Source organism: Hyperoodon ampullatus (genome assembly GCF_949752795.1).
Source record: "Hyperoodon ampullatus genome assembly, chromosome: 2".
Taxonomy (NCBI): domain Eukaryota; kingdom Metazoa; phylum Chordata; class Mammalia; order Artiodactyla; family Ziphiidae; genus Hyperoodon; species Hyperoodon ampullatus.
This window is the reverse complement of record NC_136915.1, coordinates 116893867-116910400: the sequence shown is the minus strand read 5'-3', so window position 1 is coordinate 116910400 and position 16534 is coordinate 116893867. Positions and strand designations below refer to the sequence as shown.

At 36.5% G+C, this 16534-nt stretch overlaps 1 protein-coding gene across 1 annotated transcript; it reads left to right on the top strand.

Moving 5' to 3' along the window:
- Positions 1-14166: 14166 nt before the first annotated feature.
- LOC307065247 (olfactory receptor 6K3-like) lies at positions 14167-15123 on the top strand (the record flags this gene model as incomplete). Its single annotated transcript, XM_079722073.1, is given in 3 exon segments — positions 14167-14553; positions 14557-14589; positions 14593-15123. Coding segments are annotated over 3 exon segments (951 nt in total).
- Positions 15124-16534: the final 1411 nt, after the last annotated feature.

The following is a 16534-nucleotide window of genomic DNA, read 5'->3' as shown; positions in this document are numbered from 1 at the left end:
TGTTGAAAGAAATTCTTCATAATAATGTGTATTCATGTGTATTGATCCTGAGCAAATCTATCAAAAGAGACCATACATAAGGAAGACTCAGAGTTCTTAACACAAAGGAGAACTAATGAGAGAAGATCAGAGGAGGTTTCTATTAATTATCCTATGGGGAAATAGAATTGCTGTTTTTCTCCAGTCATCAGGGGAAATCTTCCAGTAGAGAAATCTCCCCAATAAGGTTTCAGAAAGAGGTATAACAGTCTTTCCTGATGTACTTAAGGGACATGAACTGCTTAAACACAGAAAAGGGAACAGACCTCTCTGTCTCTGTCAGAGGTAAGAGGAGAATGCACGTGGGTCCAAGATGCAGGTTTGTCAGTGTTAATGAGAAAGTGAATTACCTACTGGGTAGAAGGGAAGGACACTTATCTAGTGCTCCTTCTGTTGACATAAATACCAAATATTTGGGGACATATTTGAGATTGCATGAATGGCTGAATGGAATTAGGTTCAGAGGGGAGGAGATATACTTATAAGATTAAAAATCAGTGAAAATGTTATGTTTTATCTGGGGCATAATGGGCTGAATAATTAAGACTTTTTCCCTAATAATGATATAGTTCCTCTGCTCTCACACCTTCAGATTTTCTCTAAATTAACTCTGATCCAGGGGATACCGTTTTACACACTGGCTTCTCTTCCCAGTGAAGTGAATATAAACCAAACGAGAACATGAAATAAAGAGAGGTTAAGTATATAAGTAGCCTATTTCTGAAAATCATATCCCAGAATATTGACTCAAACTGAACAGTCTGTAGCTCCAGATCAATTTTTTTATGCACATCTTCCTTTCTCCAATGGTATTGGGTCAGCTCATTTCTCTTCTCCCAGTCGCCAACATATAAATTTCATATTAAGTTCTATAGAGCACAATATTGATTTTGCTAAAATATAAGCACCTAGATTCTATTAAAAGGATTAATACCAGTCACTCAGGGGAAATAAATAGAGAGGCTAGAAACAAAAGAAGACAACAGCTGTGACTGCTTTAGAGGTCCAAAATCTCTCCATTTTAAGGAATTAGTAGTAGTTATCTCTTCACAGATTTGTAATTGGAGATAATATAAATCTTCTTTGTTCCTTCCCTTAATTTCTTTATGGGTATGTGTCAGGGCTCAGCTGAGCTAAGAGAGAGTTGAACTGCCAGGTGTCAGAGTAGTGGATTAAAGCAACAACTGAAACAAGTGAAAGTAACAGTGAAGCTTTGAATCATTTACTGTGAGAGCGTGACGAGAGAAAGTGCCAATTCTCACCCCCCACCCCCGTTTCATAGCTCCCATGAAACTGAGCACCCATATAGAAATATTTTAAACCAGGTTTCCAGGTAATATTTGGACATCTTTTTCAATCCTAACATATTTGGCCATTATCTAGTATAATACTCTTTTATCATTTGTCTGGGAGTTTCATCCCAATATAGCTCTGTTCTTACTAATCCCAACTAATATCATTCTTTCCTATTCTTTCCTGTGACTCCCCAACAACATTTTTTTCCCTTGGCAAATAACCTTCTCTGTGTCTATAATGTCTATATACCTTCTCGCTTAACTGAAATCAATCTCTTTTCTAAAAACAATACATTTTTCAGATGAAAGTTCCCTGTTCTACTGCTTCCTATGTGCCTCTAGGCTGAGAAAAATTCTAGGGAAAATGTCTTATTGGTATCCTCTATCTCCTTATATTGCTGCTACCTAAAGATTGTTTCTTTGGCATATAGTTTGATACCTTCAGTCCTAGTTGGGTCATCCGAAGACATTAAAGTCCACAGGAATGACTCATCTAACAACTTTTCTCAGAAAATTTTACTAAATGCCCTTGAATTTATAACATCGATTTTCTCCCATGTCTAGGACTTTAGACATAGAGTAAGTATTCCATCTTAAATATTTTAAACTCTAATATATTTGTCTTTAAGAATATGGTCTTTTCCTTTTAGCTTATTGATTAGATTATTTCTGTTACAATTCCTCTTGAGTCTCATTGAAATATCAGTCTCTAGACCTCTATCTATTTTCTCAGTTATCAATGCTTTATTGTCTTCACATTCTTATCCATCCATCTTAAACCCCCAAATCCATAAAGCTAAAGAACTTATGCCATTATCTTTGGGATTTTTTTCTCTCTTGGACAAAAGTCTACCTTATTCTATCAAGTGCCTTGAGTCAATGCCACCATGTAATGTTTTAGACACTACAACTAGATTCCTGAATGCTGATGAAGGAGAAAAAAAAGTGTGATCTCCAACCTCAGGTAGGCCATGGATATATCACAGAAAACACTGAATGTATTAGTTTGCTCAGTTTTTTTCCTTGAGGCATTTCAGCCATTTTCTCCAAATCTCCTATCCTTAAAATTTTAATATCAGAAAATTACCTCGTCTGTAAGTCAATTGAGAAACTTGAAGAGGAAGACTTAGGTATTCATTAAGAATCTCTGATTCTTTTCAATATCTCTAATGGATTGAATCTTTAGGAGCCTGATTGAAAGATTTCAAGAACAGATTCCAAAGAGAGAGTTCATAGGTCACTTATTGGACATTCTTCCTACTTACAAAATCTTCTACTGCTCGATTTTTTAAAATTTATTTATTTTTCTTTATTTATTTTTGTCTGCATTGGGTCTTCTTTGCTGTGCACAGGCTTTCTCTTTGTTTGCTTATTTTGAAGGCACATATGTCCCCATCCCATCCCTCAGCACTGTGTATATATCTCTGTGTATGTTTCATGTGAGCCATTTAGGGATGTGTGTGTGTGTGTATGTGTGTGTATGAGAACTCTACATTGGAATCTGCATTTTCAGGTATGGTACAACAGTTGGACAGAGTTTAAGGTATGTCAAAAATGGGCATATTCTGTTAAAAATAGCAAATATTTAACCATAAGTTGCCCTAAGAAATAATTACAAAAATAATTTTAAATATTCTAAATTTAAATCTATAAAGAAATTGTAGAGGTCTTTTAATGTATGAAGTGTATTACTTTGTTACGGTAATGTTAGTGATAACTAAAAATCATTAGAAAATATAAAAATTCAATGGAAGAAGTAAAGAAAATATTGAACACTAGAAAACTAATCTAAAGTTTTGACTTGAGAAAATATCATATAATTCAAAGAAAATACAATGTCATGCAAGATAGATTATGTGAAAACTAAATCCTAGAAATGCAATAGTAATGACTTGAAATTCTGGAAATAAAGAGAGTATAACATGAGGAAACTTTAAAATTTCTACAACAGTTATAATAAATGAAATTATCTTCAAACAAAGCCATACAAAAATCAATCTGTTTCTAACTAAAATGGAATATACCGTACTGTCTGTGTTTCAAAAAACATAGGCTTAAGATTTATGACAAAAATTGATAGAATCAAAATGAGCAATGGAGAAATTCACAATCATACTGAAGGTTAAAAAATAGCTTAACAGAAGACCTTCAAGATGGCGGAGGAGTAAGACTTGGAGATCACCTCCTCCCTACAAATACATCAAAAATACATCTACATGTGGAACAACTCCTACAGAACACCAACTGAATGCTGGCAGAAGACCTCAGACTTCCCAAAAGGTAAGGAAATCCCCACGTACCTGGGTAGGGCAAAAGAAAAAAGAAAAAACAGAGACAAAAGAATATGGATGGGACCCACACCTCTGGGAGGGAGTTGTGAAGTAGGAAAAGTTTCCACACACTAGGAAGACCCTTCACTGATGGAGATGGAGGGTGGATGGGGGAAATCTTTGGAACCACAGAGGAGAGCACAGCAACAGAGGTGCAGAGGGCAAAGTGGAAAGAATCCCTGACAGAGGATGGGTGCCAACCAACACTCACCAGCATGAGAGGTTTGTTGGCTCACCTGCCAGGGCAGGTGTGGGCTAGGAGCTGAGGCTTGGGCTTTGGAGATCAGACCCCAGGGAGAGGACTGGTGTTGGCTGCATGAACACAGCCTGAAGGGAGCTAGTGAGTCACAGCTAGCTGGGAAGGAGTCCAGAAAAAAGTCTGGAGCTGCCAGAGAGGCAAGAGACCTTTGTTTTGAGGTGCATGAGGAGAGGGGATTCCTTCCCAGTGTGCTCACAGAAGGCAGGACACTGCTCCAGAGACAGGTGCAAGCTGTGACTATCATCTCAGACCCTAGAGACGGGCATGAACCACTAACGCTGCAGCCACTGCCACCAAGAATCCTGTGTGCAAGTTCAGGTCCTAACCACATCTCCCCAGGAGACTGTGCAGCACACCACTGTCAGGATCCCGTGATCCAGGGACAACTTTCCCAGGAGAACACGCAGCCTGCCTCAGGCTGTTGCAAACTTTGCTGCCTCAGGCTTGCCCCGCATTCCAATTAGTACTAAGGTACCCCTCCCTCCCCCGCCCCGGCCTGAGTGAGGAAGAGAGCTCTAATCAGCCACTGCTTTAGCCCCCTCCTGTCTGGGTGGGTAACAGGCTCCTGAGGGCAGGCTACATGCAGAAGTAGGGCCAAAACCAAAGCTGAAACCCAGGAGCGGTGTGAACAAAGAGAAACGGAAATTTCTCTGTTCACCCTCAGGTGCAGCAGATTAAATCCCCACAATCAATTTGATAAACCCTTCATCTGAAGAATACCTGAATAGACAATGAATGTTCCCAAAATTGAGGCGGTGGACTTGAGGAGCAACTGTAGACTTGCATTCTGTGTCTAATTTGTTTCTGGTTTTATGTTTATCTTAGTTTAGTATTTAGTGTTTATTATCATTGCTGGATTTGTTTATTGGTTTCATGGCTCTCTTCCTATATATATATATATATATATATATATATATATATATATATATATATATATATTTCTCCTTTTTCTATTTTGTGAGTGTGAATGTGTATGCTTCTTTGTGTGATTTTGTCTGTATAGGTTTGCTTTTACCATTTCTCCTAGGGTTCTCTCTGTTTGTTTTATTGTTTTGGGGGGGGTTGTTTTTGTTTTTTCTTTCTTCTTTTCTCTGAGCTGTGTGGCTGGCAGGGTCTTGGTGCTCCGGCTGGGTGTTGGACCTGAGCCTCCAAGGTGGGAGTGCCGAGTCAGGACCTTGGACCACCAGAAAACTCCAGGCCCCATGTAATATCAATTGGTGAGAGCTCCCCCCAGAAACCTTCATCTCAACACTAAGACCCTGCTCGACCCAACGGTCAGCAAGCTCCAGTTCTGGATACCCCACGCCAAACAACTAGCAAGACAGGAACACAGCCCCATCCATTAGCAGGGAGGCTGCCTAAAGGCATACTAAGTTAACAGACACTCCAAAACAAACTACTGGATGCAGCTCTGTCCACCAGAAGGACAACATACAGACCCACTCACCAGAACACAGGCACCAGTCCCCTCCACCAGGAAGCCTACATAAGCCACTGAAACAACCTCACCCACTGGGGGCAGACACCAAAAATAACGGGGACTATGAACCTCCTGCCTTTGAAAACGAGACCCCAAACACAGTAAGTTAAACAAAATGAGAAAACAGAGAAATATGCAGCAGGTGAAAGAGCAAGGTGAAAACCCACCAGACCAAACAAATGAAGAGGAAATAGGCAGTCTACCAGAAACAGAATTCAGAGTAATGATAACAAAGATGATCAAAAATCTTCCAAATAGAATGGAGAAAATACAAAAAACGTTTAAAAAGGAACTAGAAGAACTAAAGAACAAACAAACATGAACAAAAATAAATGAAATTAAAAATACTCTAGAAGTAATCAATAGCAGAATAAGTGAGACAGAAGAATGGATAAGTGACCTGGAAGATAAAATAGTGGAAACAACTAACAAGAGCAGAATAAACAGAAAAGAATGTAAAGAACTGAAACAGTCTCAGAGACCTCTGGGACAACATTAAATGCACCAACACTCAAATTATAGGGGTCCCAGAAGAAGAGAAAAAAAAGGGTCTGAGAAAATATTTGAAGAGATTATAGTTGAAAACTTCCCTAATCTGGGAAAGGAAATAGTCAGTCAAATCCAGGAAGTGCAGAGAGTCCCATACAGGATAAAACCAAGGAGAAACATGCCAAGACATATATTAATCAAAATATCAAAAATTAACTTCAAAGAAAAAAATATTAAAAGCAGCAAGGGAAAAGCAAAGAATAGCATACAAGGAAAACCCCATAAGGTTAACAGCTGATCTTTCAGCAGAAACTCTGCAAGCCAGAAGAGTGTGGCAGGACATATTTAAAGTGATGAAAGAGAAAAACATACAACCAAGATTACTCTACCCAGCAAGGATCTCATTCAGATTTGATGGAGAAATTAAAACTTTTACAGACAAGCAAAAGCTAAGAGAATTCAGCACCACCAAACCAGCTTTACAACAAATGCTAAAGGAACTTCTCTAGGCGGGCAACACAAGAGAAGGAAAAGACCTACCATAACAAACCCCAAATAATTAAGAAAATGGTAATAGGAACACACATATTGATAATTACCTTAAATGTACACAGATTAAATGCTCCAACCAAAAGACAAAGACTGGCTGAATGAAAACAAAAACAAGACCCATTTATATGTTGTCCACAAGAGACCCACTTCAGACCTAGGGACACATACAGAGTGAAAGTAAGGGGATGGAATAAGATATTCCATGCAAATAGAAATCAAAAGAAATCTGGAGTAGCAATTCTCATATCAGAAAAAATAGACTTTAAAATAAAGACTATTACAAGAGACAAAGAAAGACACTACATAATGATCAAGGGATCAATCCATGAAGATGATATAACAATTGTAAATATTTATGCACCCAACAGAGGAGCACCTCAATACATAAGGCAAATGCTAACAGACATAAAAAGGGAGATTGATAGTAACACAGTAATGGTAGGGGACTTTAACACATCACTTTCACAAATGGACTGATCATCCAAAGTGAAAATAAATAGGGAAACACAAGCTTTAAAAGACAAATTATACCAGATAAACTTAATTGATATTTATAGGACATTCCATCCAAAAACAACAACAGAATACACTTTCTTCTCAAGTGCTTATGAAACATTCTCCAGGATAGATTATATCTTGGGTCACAAGTCAAGCCACAATAAATTTAAGAAAAGTGAAATCTTATCAATAGTAAAATCTTTCCTGACCACAACGTTATGAGACTAGATATCAACTACAGGAAAAAAAAAACTGTAAAAAATACAAACACATGGAGGCTAAACAAAATGCTACTAAATAACCAAGAGATCACTGAAGAAATGAAAGAGGAAATCAAAAAATACCTAGAAACAAATGACAATGAAGGCACAATGACCCGAAACCTATGGGATGCAGCAAAAGCAGTTCTAAGAGGGAAGTTTATAGCAATACAATCCTACCGCAAGAAACAGGAAAAATCTCAAATAAACAACCTAACCTTACACCTAAAGAAATTAGAGAGAGAAGAACAACAACAAAAACAAACAAACGAACAAAAAACAAGTTAGCAGAAGAAAAGAAACATAAAGATCAAATCAGAAATAAATGAAAAAGAATTGAAGGAAACAGTAGGAAAGATCAATAAAAGCTGGTTCTTTCTGAAGATAAACAAAACTGATAGACCATTAGCCAGACTCATCAAGAAAAAAAAGGGAGAAGACTCAAATCAACAGAATTAGAAATGAAAAAGGAGAAGTGACAACTGACACTGCAGAAATACAAAGTCTCATGAGAGACTACTACAAGCAACAATATGCCAATATAATGGACAATCTGGAAGAAATGGACAAATTCTTATAAAAACACAACATTCCAAGGCTGAATGAGGAAAAAATAGAAAATATGAACAGACCAATCACAAGGACTGAAGTTGAAACTGTGATTAAAAGTCTTCCAACAAGCAAAAGCCCAGGACCAGATAGCTTCACAGCTGAATTTTATCAAACATTTAGAGAAGAGCCAACACCTATTATTCTGAAACTCTTCCAAAATACAGCAAAGGGAGGAACACTCCCAAACTCATTCTACAAGGCCACCATCACCCTGATACCAAAACCAGACAAAGATGTCACAAAAAAAGAAAACTACAGACCAATATCACTAATGAACATAGATGCAAAAATCCTCAACAAAATACTAGCAACAGAATCCAAAAACACATTAAAAAGATCATACACCATGATCAGGTGGGGTTTATCCCAGGAATGCAAGGATTCTTCAATATATGCACATCAATCAATGTGATACACCATATTAACAAACTGAAGGATAAAATCCATATTATAATCTCGACAGATGCAGAAAAAGCTTTCAACAATATTCAACACCCATTTATAATAAAAACTCTCCAGAAAGTAGGCATAGAGGGAACCTACCTCAACATAATAAAGGCCATATATGACAAACACACAGCCAACATAATTGTGTATAGTGAAAAACTGGAACTGTTTTCTCTAAGATCAGGAATAAGACAAAGTTGCCCACTCTCATTGCTATTAGTCAACATAGTTTTGCAAGTTTTAGCACAACAATTAAAGAAGAAGAAGAAATAAAAGGAATCCAAATCAGAAAAGAAGAAGTAAAACTGTCACTGTTTGCAGGTGCATGATAATATACATAGAGAATCCTAAAGATGTTACCAGAAAACTACTAGAGCTAATCAATGAATTTGTTAAAATAGCAGGATAAAAGATTTATGCACAGAAATCTCTTGCATTCCTATTCACCACAATGAAAAATCTGAGAGAAATTAAGGCAACAATCCCATTTACCAATGCAACAAAAAGAATAAAATACCTAGGAATAAACCTTCCGAAGGAGACAAAAGACCTGTATGAAGAAAATTATAAGACACTGATGAAAGAAATTAAAGATGATACCATCAGATGGAGAGATATACCATGTTCTTGGATTGGAAGAATCAATATTGTGAAAATGACTATACTACCAAAAGCAATCTACAGATTCAATGCAATCTTTATCAAGCTACCATTGGCACTTTTCACAGAAGTAGGACAAAAAATTTCACAATTTACATGGAAACACAAAAGACCCCGAATAGCCAATGAAATCTTGAGAAAGAAAAACAGAGCTGTAGGAATCAGGCTCCCTGACTGCAGATTATATTGCAAAGCTACAGTAATCAAGACATTATGGTACTGGCACCAAAAAAGAAATATTGATCAATGAAACAGGATAGAAAGCCCAGAGATAAACCCACGCACATATGGTCACCTTATTTTTGACAAAGGAGGCAAGAATATACAGTGGAAAAAAGAGAGCCTATTCAACAAGGGGTGTTGTGAAAACTGGACAGCTACATGTAACAGAATGAAATTAGAATGCTCACTAACACCATACACAAAAATAAACTCCAAATAGATTAAAGATCTAAATGTAACGCCAGACACTATAAAACTGTTAGAGGAAAACATAGGAAGAACACTCTGTGACATAAATCACAGCAAGATCCTTTTGACCTACCTCCTAGAAAAATGGAAATAAAACCAAAAATAAACAAATGGGACCTAATGAAACTTCAAAGCTTTTGCACAGTAAAGGAAACCATAAAGAAGACAAAAGGACAACCCTCAGTATGGAAGAAGATATTTGCAAACAAATCAACTGACAAATGTTTAATCTCCAAAATATACAAGCAGCTCATGCAGCTCAATATCAAGAAAACAAACAACCCAATCCAGAAATGGGCAGAAGACCTAAATAGACATTTCTCCAAAGAAGATATACAGATTGCCAACAACCACATGAAAGTATGCTCAACATCACTAATCATTAGAGAAATGCAAATCAAAATTGCAATGAGGTATCACCTCACACCGTCAGAATGACTTTCATCCAAAAATCTACAAACGATAAATGCTGGAGAGGGTGTGGAGAAAAGGGAACCCTCTTGCACTGTTGGTGGGAATGTAAATTGATAGAGCCACTATGGAGAACAGTATGGAGGTTCCTTAAAAATCTAAAAATAGAACTACCATATGACCCAGCAACCCCACTACTGGACATATATATCCTGAGAAAACCATAATTCAAAAAGAGACATGGTGCTGCAATGTTCATTGCAGCACTATTTATAATAGCCAGGACATGAGAGCAGCCTAAGTGTCCATTGAGAGATGAATGGATAAAGAAGACATGGCACACATATACAATGGAATATTACTCAGCCATAAAAGAAATGAAATTGAATTATTTGTAGTGAGGTGGATGAACCTAGAGTCTGTCATACAGAGTGAAGTAAGTCAGAAAGAGAAAGGCAAATACCACATTCTAACACATATATATGGAATCTAAAAAAAAAAAAAGTTCTGAAGAACCTAGGGGCATGACAGGAATAAAGACGCAGACGTAAAGAATGGACTTGAGGATGTGGGGAAGGGGAAGGGGTATCTGGGATGAAATGAAAGAGTAGCATTGACATATATACAGTACCAAATGTAAAGCAGATAGCTAGTGTGAAGGAGCTGCATGGCACAGGGAGATGAGCTCGGCGCTTTGTGACCACCTAGAGGGGTGGGAAAGGGAGGGTGGGAGGGAGGCACAAGAGTGAGGGAATATGGGGATATAAGTATGCATATAACTGATTCACTTTGTTATACAGCAGAAACTAACACAACATTGGAAAGAAATTATACTCCAATAAATATGTTAAAACTAAAAGAAAAAAACAGGTTAACAAACAGGACATGTTTGATAACAGGATAAAATAGAACTCATACTTGATTTGTGTAGAGTTTAGAAAAGTATGTTCACAATGTAAATTTTTATTTAGATACATATTTATAAGTTTTGCAATTTGTACATGAATTATTTATCATTAAATTTGTTTTCTGAAAAAAATACACTATTATATTTCCCTTGGGGAGGGGATAAATTTTAGTCAGCCAACTATCTCTATAGTTTTCTTTATGGTTTTATATCTTTTTCTTGATTTAGAAATTCTTCTCCATATATATTTTGTCTAATTATTATTTCCTTTCTTCTCTTTTTTAATCTCTTTGAAGTAATTTTTGGGTATGGTGCAAAATAATCATTTAAAATGATTTTGTTTTTGATGTATCCACTTATGTCAGATCATGTTAAATAAATCATCCTCTCCAGTGATACAATACCACATTTTCCCACAAGAAATGCTTCATTTCTTCCCCTATTGGTTTCTGGAATTAGCTATCTACCCTCTAACATGTTGACATATACATGTCCTTACACAATATTGATAGGATAATTGTGGCTTTACAATAAGTTTGGATATCTAGCAGTTAATTATTTCTCTAAGTAAACCTTCATTATCCAAATTTTCATGTTTATTTTCAAACATTTGCTGTGCCACATTAAATTAAAAAAAAAAATTTTAGTTACTCATCCTACTACAAACAGACTCCATTGAGTTTGCTTTTAAATGGGAAGATACATTTTGTTACATTGGAACAAATACAATCTTATGTTAATAAGTCTTCTCACACACAGAAGAATTCCATTTTTACAGCAAACAGATATGTTTTTATTTATGTTCATAAATTCATAAAATTTTTGGAGGTATTTCTTATGGCAGAAAGGTGAGAAGAAATTATAGGTATTTCAGAAAGAATGAGTGTAAGGAAGTGGTATACAAGAAGCACATACAAATCTTTAACACACTTTGTGGTAAAAAAACTAGGAATATAAAGAGTTTAGCAGAATCAATAGAAACAATTTGAAGGGAAACCCTGTGTATATTGTTGGAGGAAAAACTTGCCATTCTTCCATCTTGTTTAGTGTGGCACACTTCCAAATCACCTGTTTTCATGGAAACAGTTCCTTTTTCTATTCATTCATTTATTCACAATAATTAACATGCCAGTGAGTCTCCTTCAACATGTCTTATTTCTAGTGTTTTTGAAAGGATAGGGTCCAATCCAGGCTCTTCTGTATATGATACACTTTCAATTCCCTACCTAAATGGAGACTGGCTGGTTAAATCATAATGATGACAAGAAAAGGAGTAACAATGGTCATCAGAACCTGTAAGTCTTCCTTGGAGAACTGATTCCCCTTTGATCTGGAGATTTACTGAGAAAAAACTGCAGATGCACTCTGATAATTGACCCCATGGGGAAAAAAAAAGATTGCTTTCTATTTATTACCAAGGGATGAAGCCCCAGTGGAACTCATTGCCTTTTTAGTATTTTTCTTAAGATGGCTATAACAACCCTTTCAGAGAAGATGAAGGAACATTTAAGAACGCAGAGACCCAGGGAAAAGGATGATAGTAGGCTATCTGGCAGAGGTGAGTTGAGGGTCACTGAGGTCTGGAAAGGAAGTATTCATTTCCTATGTTGGGGATGAGACACACTCTAAAGATTCAAATAATGAAGATTTGGACAGGCTTGAATTTTGGCATTGGACTAGGGTTTATGATAAATCGCTATCTTTGGAGTTCTGGGCTCTGCATATTTATAATCAGAAATAACATCTAGTTATTCAGAGTTTACAGCTGTCTAAGATATAAGTGCTTATAAGTTTCCTTCCGACCAGCCTTCTGGATTTTTCTACCTTTAATTATGTTTGTAAGTCTGATCCAAACATATTCATTAAAAAATAGTTACTTTCGGGCTTCCTGTTGGCCCAGTGGTTGAGAGTCTGCCTGCCGATGCAGGGGACATGGGTTCGTGCCCAGGTCCAGGAAGACCACACATGCCACAGAGCAACTGGGCCCATGAGCCATGGCCGCTGGGCCTGCGTGTCCAGAGCCTGTGCTCCACAACGGGAGAGGCCACAACAGTGAGAGGCCCACGTACCTCAAAAAAAAAAAAAAAAAAAAAAAAAGCTACTTTCAAGTGCCTAATACATTCCAGGGGTTGTGAAAGACAAAATGTTAATCCTGCTCTAATAGAAGTTCACAGTCTAGTGAAGCTAAACAAATAAGTTACAATAAGACATAGTAAGGATTATGGTAGAAGCCTTCTGTAGGACACATAGATGAGAATAAATCCAGATGTGTGTGTGTGTGAATGTGGGGAAGAAGATGAGACCACAGCAAGAGTTGTAGAGCTTCTGATAGGAGGCAATGGCTGAGCTGAAACTTGAGGAAAGCCTAGGAAGTATTCAAGTGAAGAAAAGGGAGTAAGAGTGGCTTCTAAGGAGATGGTTAACATTCACATAAACAATGACCCAGGAGAAATCAAGGTGAACTCTGAAAACTGCCATAGTGCAGCATGAGAGAGTGGTAGATGGGGAATATTGGATATGCAGGTCTAAAGTTCAGGAAACATATCTGTGCTGGAGATTTGAAAGAACTGAAAAGTACAGGAGTATGTGTTCATCAACCACAAGGAAGGACATGGTTTTAGGGAACACAGAAGGAAGTTGGAGCACAGAGCCATTTATAGAATGGGTCAAGAAGATGAGTTTATAAAACATAAAATAAGAAACAGTGTTATGACAAAACACCCGAGAGGAAGCTTCCATTCAGGAAGAAGGCAAACGTGGAGATGGTGGTTTCATGAGAGCCAAGGAAGATAATCTTCAGTTAGTAGTAATCAGTAGTTTCTGATGCCAAAGTGTAGTTGTAATGTAATGACTGAACCTTTTTCACTGTTTTGTAGTTACCATGTCACTGATACATAGGACAGAATGGCTTCTGTATAGTAGTAGAGAAAGCAGTCACATAGCAAGTGATTGAGGAGTGAACAAGATCTAAATGACAATTAATAAATTGTTAATGACAATTAACAGTTAATAAATTGTTAATATTATTCTTTTAGAAAGCTGTTCAAGGTAGGAAATGATAACTAACAAATATGGATCAATATTAATATGATGGACATTGATACATTAATTCCTTTAATACTCATAATTCTGCGCTAATATTTTTCAACTACAGAAGACTCTGAGGCTCAGAGAGATTATGTAACTTGCCTATTTAGCCAACTAATAAGTAGCAGAATGAAAATTCAGGCCTGGAATGTTTGATTTGAACCCATGCTAACAATCATCATGCTATATTGTCTCTCAAACAAAAAGATTAGTGATATAGACAAGTTATCAGTTATTTTGAATCTGGGAAATGTCAAAACACAAAAATACCAGGTAAAAAAGTACCATTTACATTTATGTTGCACTGATTTTCTTCTCTGTTTGTTGGGTGTACCATCTTCTTCATTCACAGGTAGCTCTTCTGGGAATATGGAGAGTGGAAATCTATCAGCAGTGACTGAGTTTATCTTCACTGGGTTCCCCAAACTCCAGGATGGTGGCCTCCTATACCTTTTTCCTTTACTTTTCATCTACATGTTTATTGTAATCAGGAACCTAATGAACCTAATGATCTTCTTTGCTATAAGGCTGGATACCCATCTTCACAATCCCATGTATAATTTCATAAGTATCTTTTCATTTCTTGAGATATGGTACACCACAGCCACCATTCCTAAGATGCTCTCCAATCTGATCAGCAATCAAAACACCATCTCTTTCATTGGCTGCCTCTTGCAAATGTACTTCTTCCATTCACTCGGAAACACTGAAGGAGGCTTGCTGACTGTCATGCCCATTGACAGGTATGTTGCCATCTGAAACACACTCCACTACCTGACCATCATGACTCCCTGACTATGCGCTCAGCTCTCTGCAGGGTCTTGTATCTTTGGTTTCCTCATCCTTCTACCTGAGATTTTGTGGATTTCTACCCTACCTTTCTGCGGTCCCAACCAAATCCACCAGATCTTCTGTGATTTCACTCCTTTATTAAATTTAGCCTGCACGGATGCCTTTGTGATCTTGGTGCAAGGTGTGATTCATGCTCTCGCTATTCTAATAACATGTCTGATTATTTCTCTTTCTTACATTCGAATTATCATTGTTATCCAGGGCATACCTTCAGCTGAGGGTCATAAAAAGACCCTTTTCACCTGTGCTGTGCACACTGCTGACTTCCTACTGTTTTTTGGCAGTGTGGCCCTCATGTATCTTAGATTCACTGCTATTTATATACCATTCTGGGACACCATCATTGCTCTAACATTCTCTGTGCTTGCTCCCTTTTTCAATCTCATTATATATAGCCTGAGAAATAAGGACATGAAAGATGCTATTAAGAAGCTCCTTTGCTCCCCAAAAGTGTTTAATATATCTGGTATGTAATTTAGGCTGCAGTCCTCTATACAAATGGAACTTCTTCACAAAATAGTGAGCCCAAATAGACTAAGGTTTCAAAGAATTATACAATTAGTCGAACTTTCTTCCCCATAACTGGTGAATAGACTGGTAAAGAAAGTCCTCTGAGGATTTACAGAGATGACAACAATAACAATTCTATTTCTGACTTTCTAGGGTCAGTGTAATTTTTTTTCTGTATCTATAGTCTTGTTTATTTGATTTTAATTTACTCTGTTACTTCAAAATTATTAATTGCATAAATGTTAATATAATACTAATAGGTATTACCTTTACTACTCAATACCTCTCTTTGATATCTAATCTGTCTTTACAATACTCTTAGTTTCCTTACGAAGCCCATGTAGTTCAGTGACAGTACATGATAACTCTCTGTGTTACTAAGGTGATTTCTCTAAGCCCTTTCAATAAGTTACTGGACATTAAGAAGCAAGAATTCCTGGCACCCAGGCCATTGACTTTATCCCCTATCTTTGTTTCTTTTTCAGTCAGCTTTGCTGACATTTAAAATACATGTACTAGCTGGCTTACTTCACTTAGTATGATAATCTCTATGTCCAACCATGTTGCTGCAAATGGCATTATTTCATTCTTTTTAATGGCTGAGTAACAGTCTATGGTATAAATACACCACATCTTATTTATCCATTCATCTTTAGATGGATATTTAGGTTGCTTCCACGTCTTGGCTATGGTAAATAGAAAAGAATATATATATAAAGTGTGTATATATATATATATATATATATATATACACATATATGTGTATATATATATCTGACTCACTTTGTTGTACACCTGAAACTAACACACATTGTAAATCAACTATACTTCAATTAAAAAAAGAAAAAAATACATGTACTGATGTGATCTTCATGTGATGCTATCATGACTGGGACATCATGAACTGCATTTGGTATTGTGTTAACTACTATAAAAAAGCAGTTAGGAAGGCCAGATTCCTACCCATGGAAACTTACTATCCTATTTAAAATCAATACAAGAGAGCGTTAAAACATAATAAATGCATATATTTCCATCTAAAGTCAATCAAACTTATTAATGATTTAATCCACCGCTCTAAAAATTGTTTATTTTTCCTTCCATGTTGTGCTAAAATATATACTTTGTATAATATTTTAAGATAATATATATGTGATATGATAATGAATATGTTAAAACAAAATTATGTACTCAAATTTATTTGTGTTTCCACAATATATTTAAAACCATCAGTTTAATTATGGTAAAATATTTCACTGATTGGACATACAAATTATTTTTCCATTTTGTTTCTCTATTGTTTGTTTCTCTATATTGTTTTTTGACTATCACCATTCTTATAAATATGGCAATTATCATTTTCTTGCATAAAGTC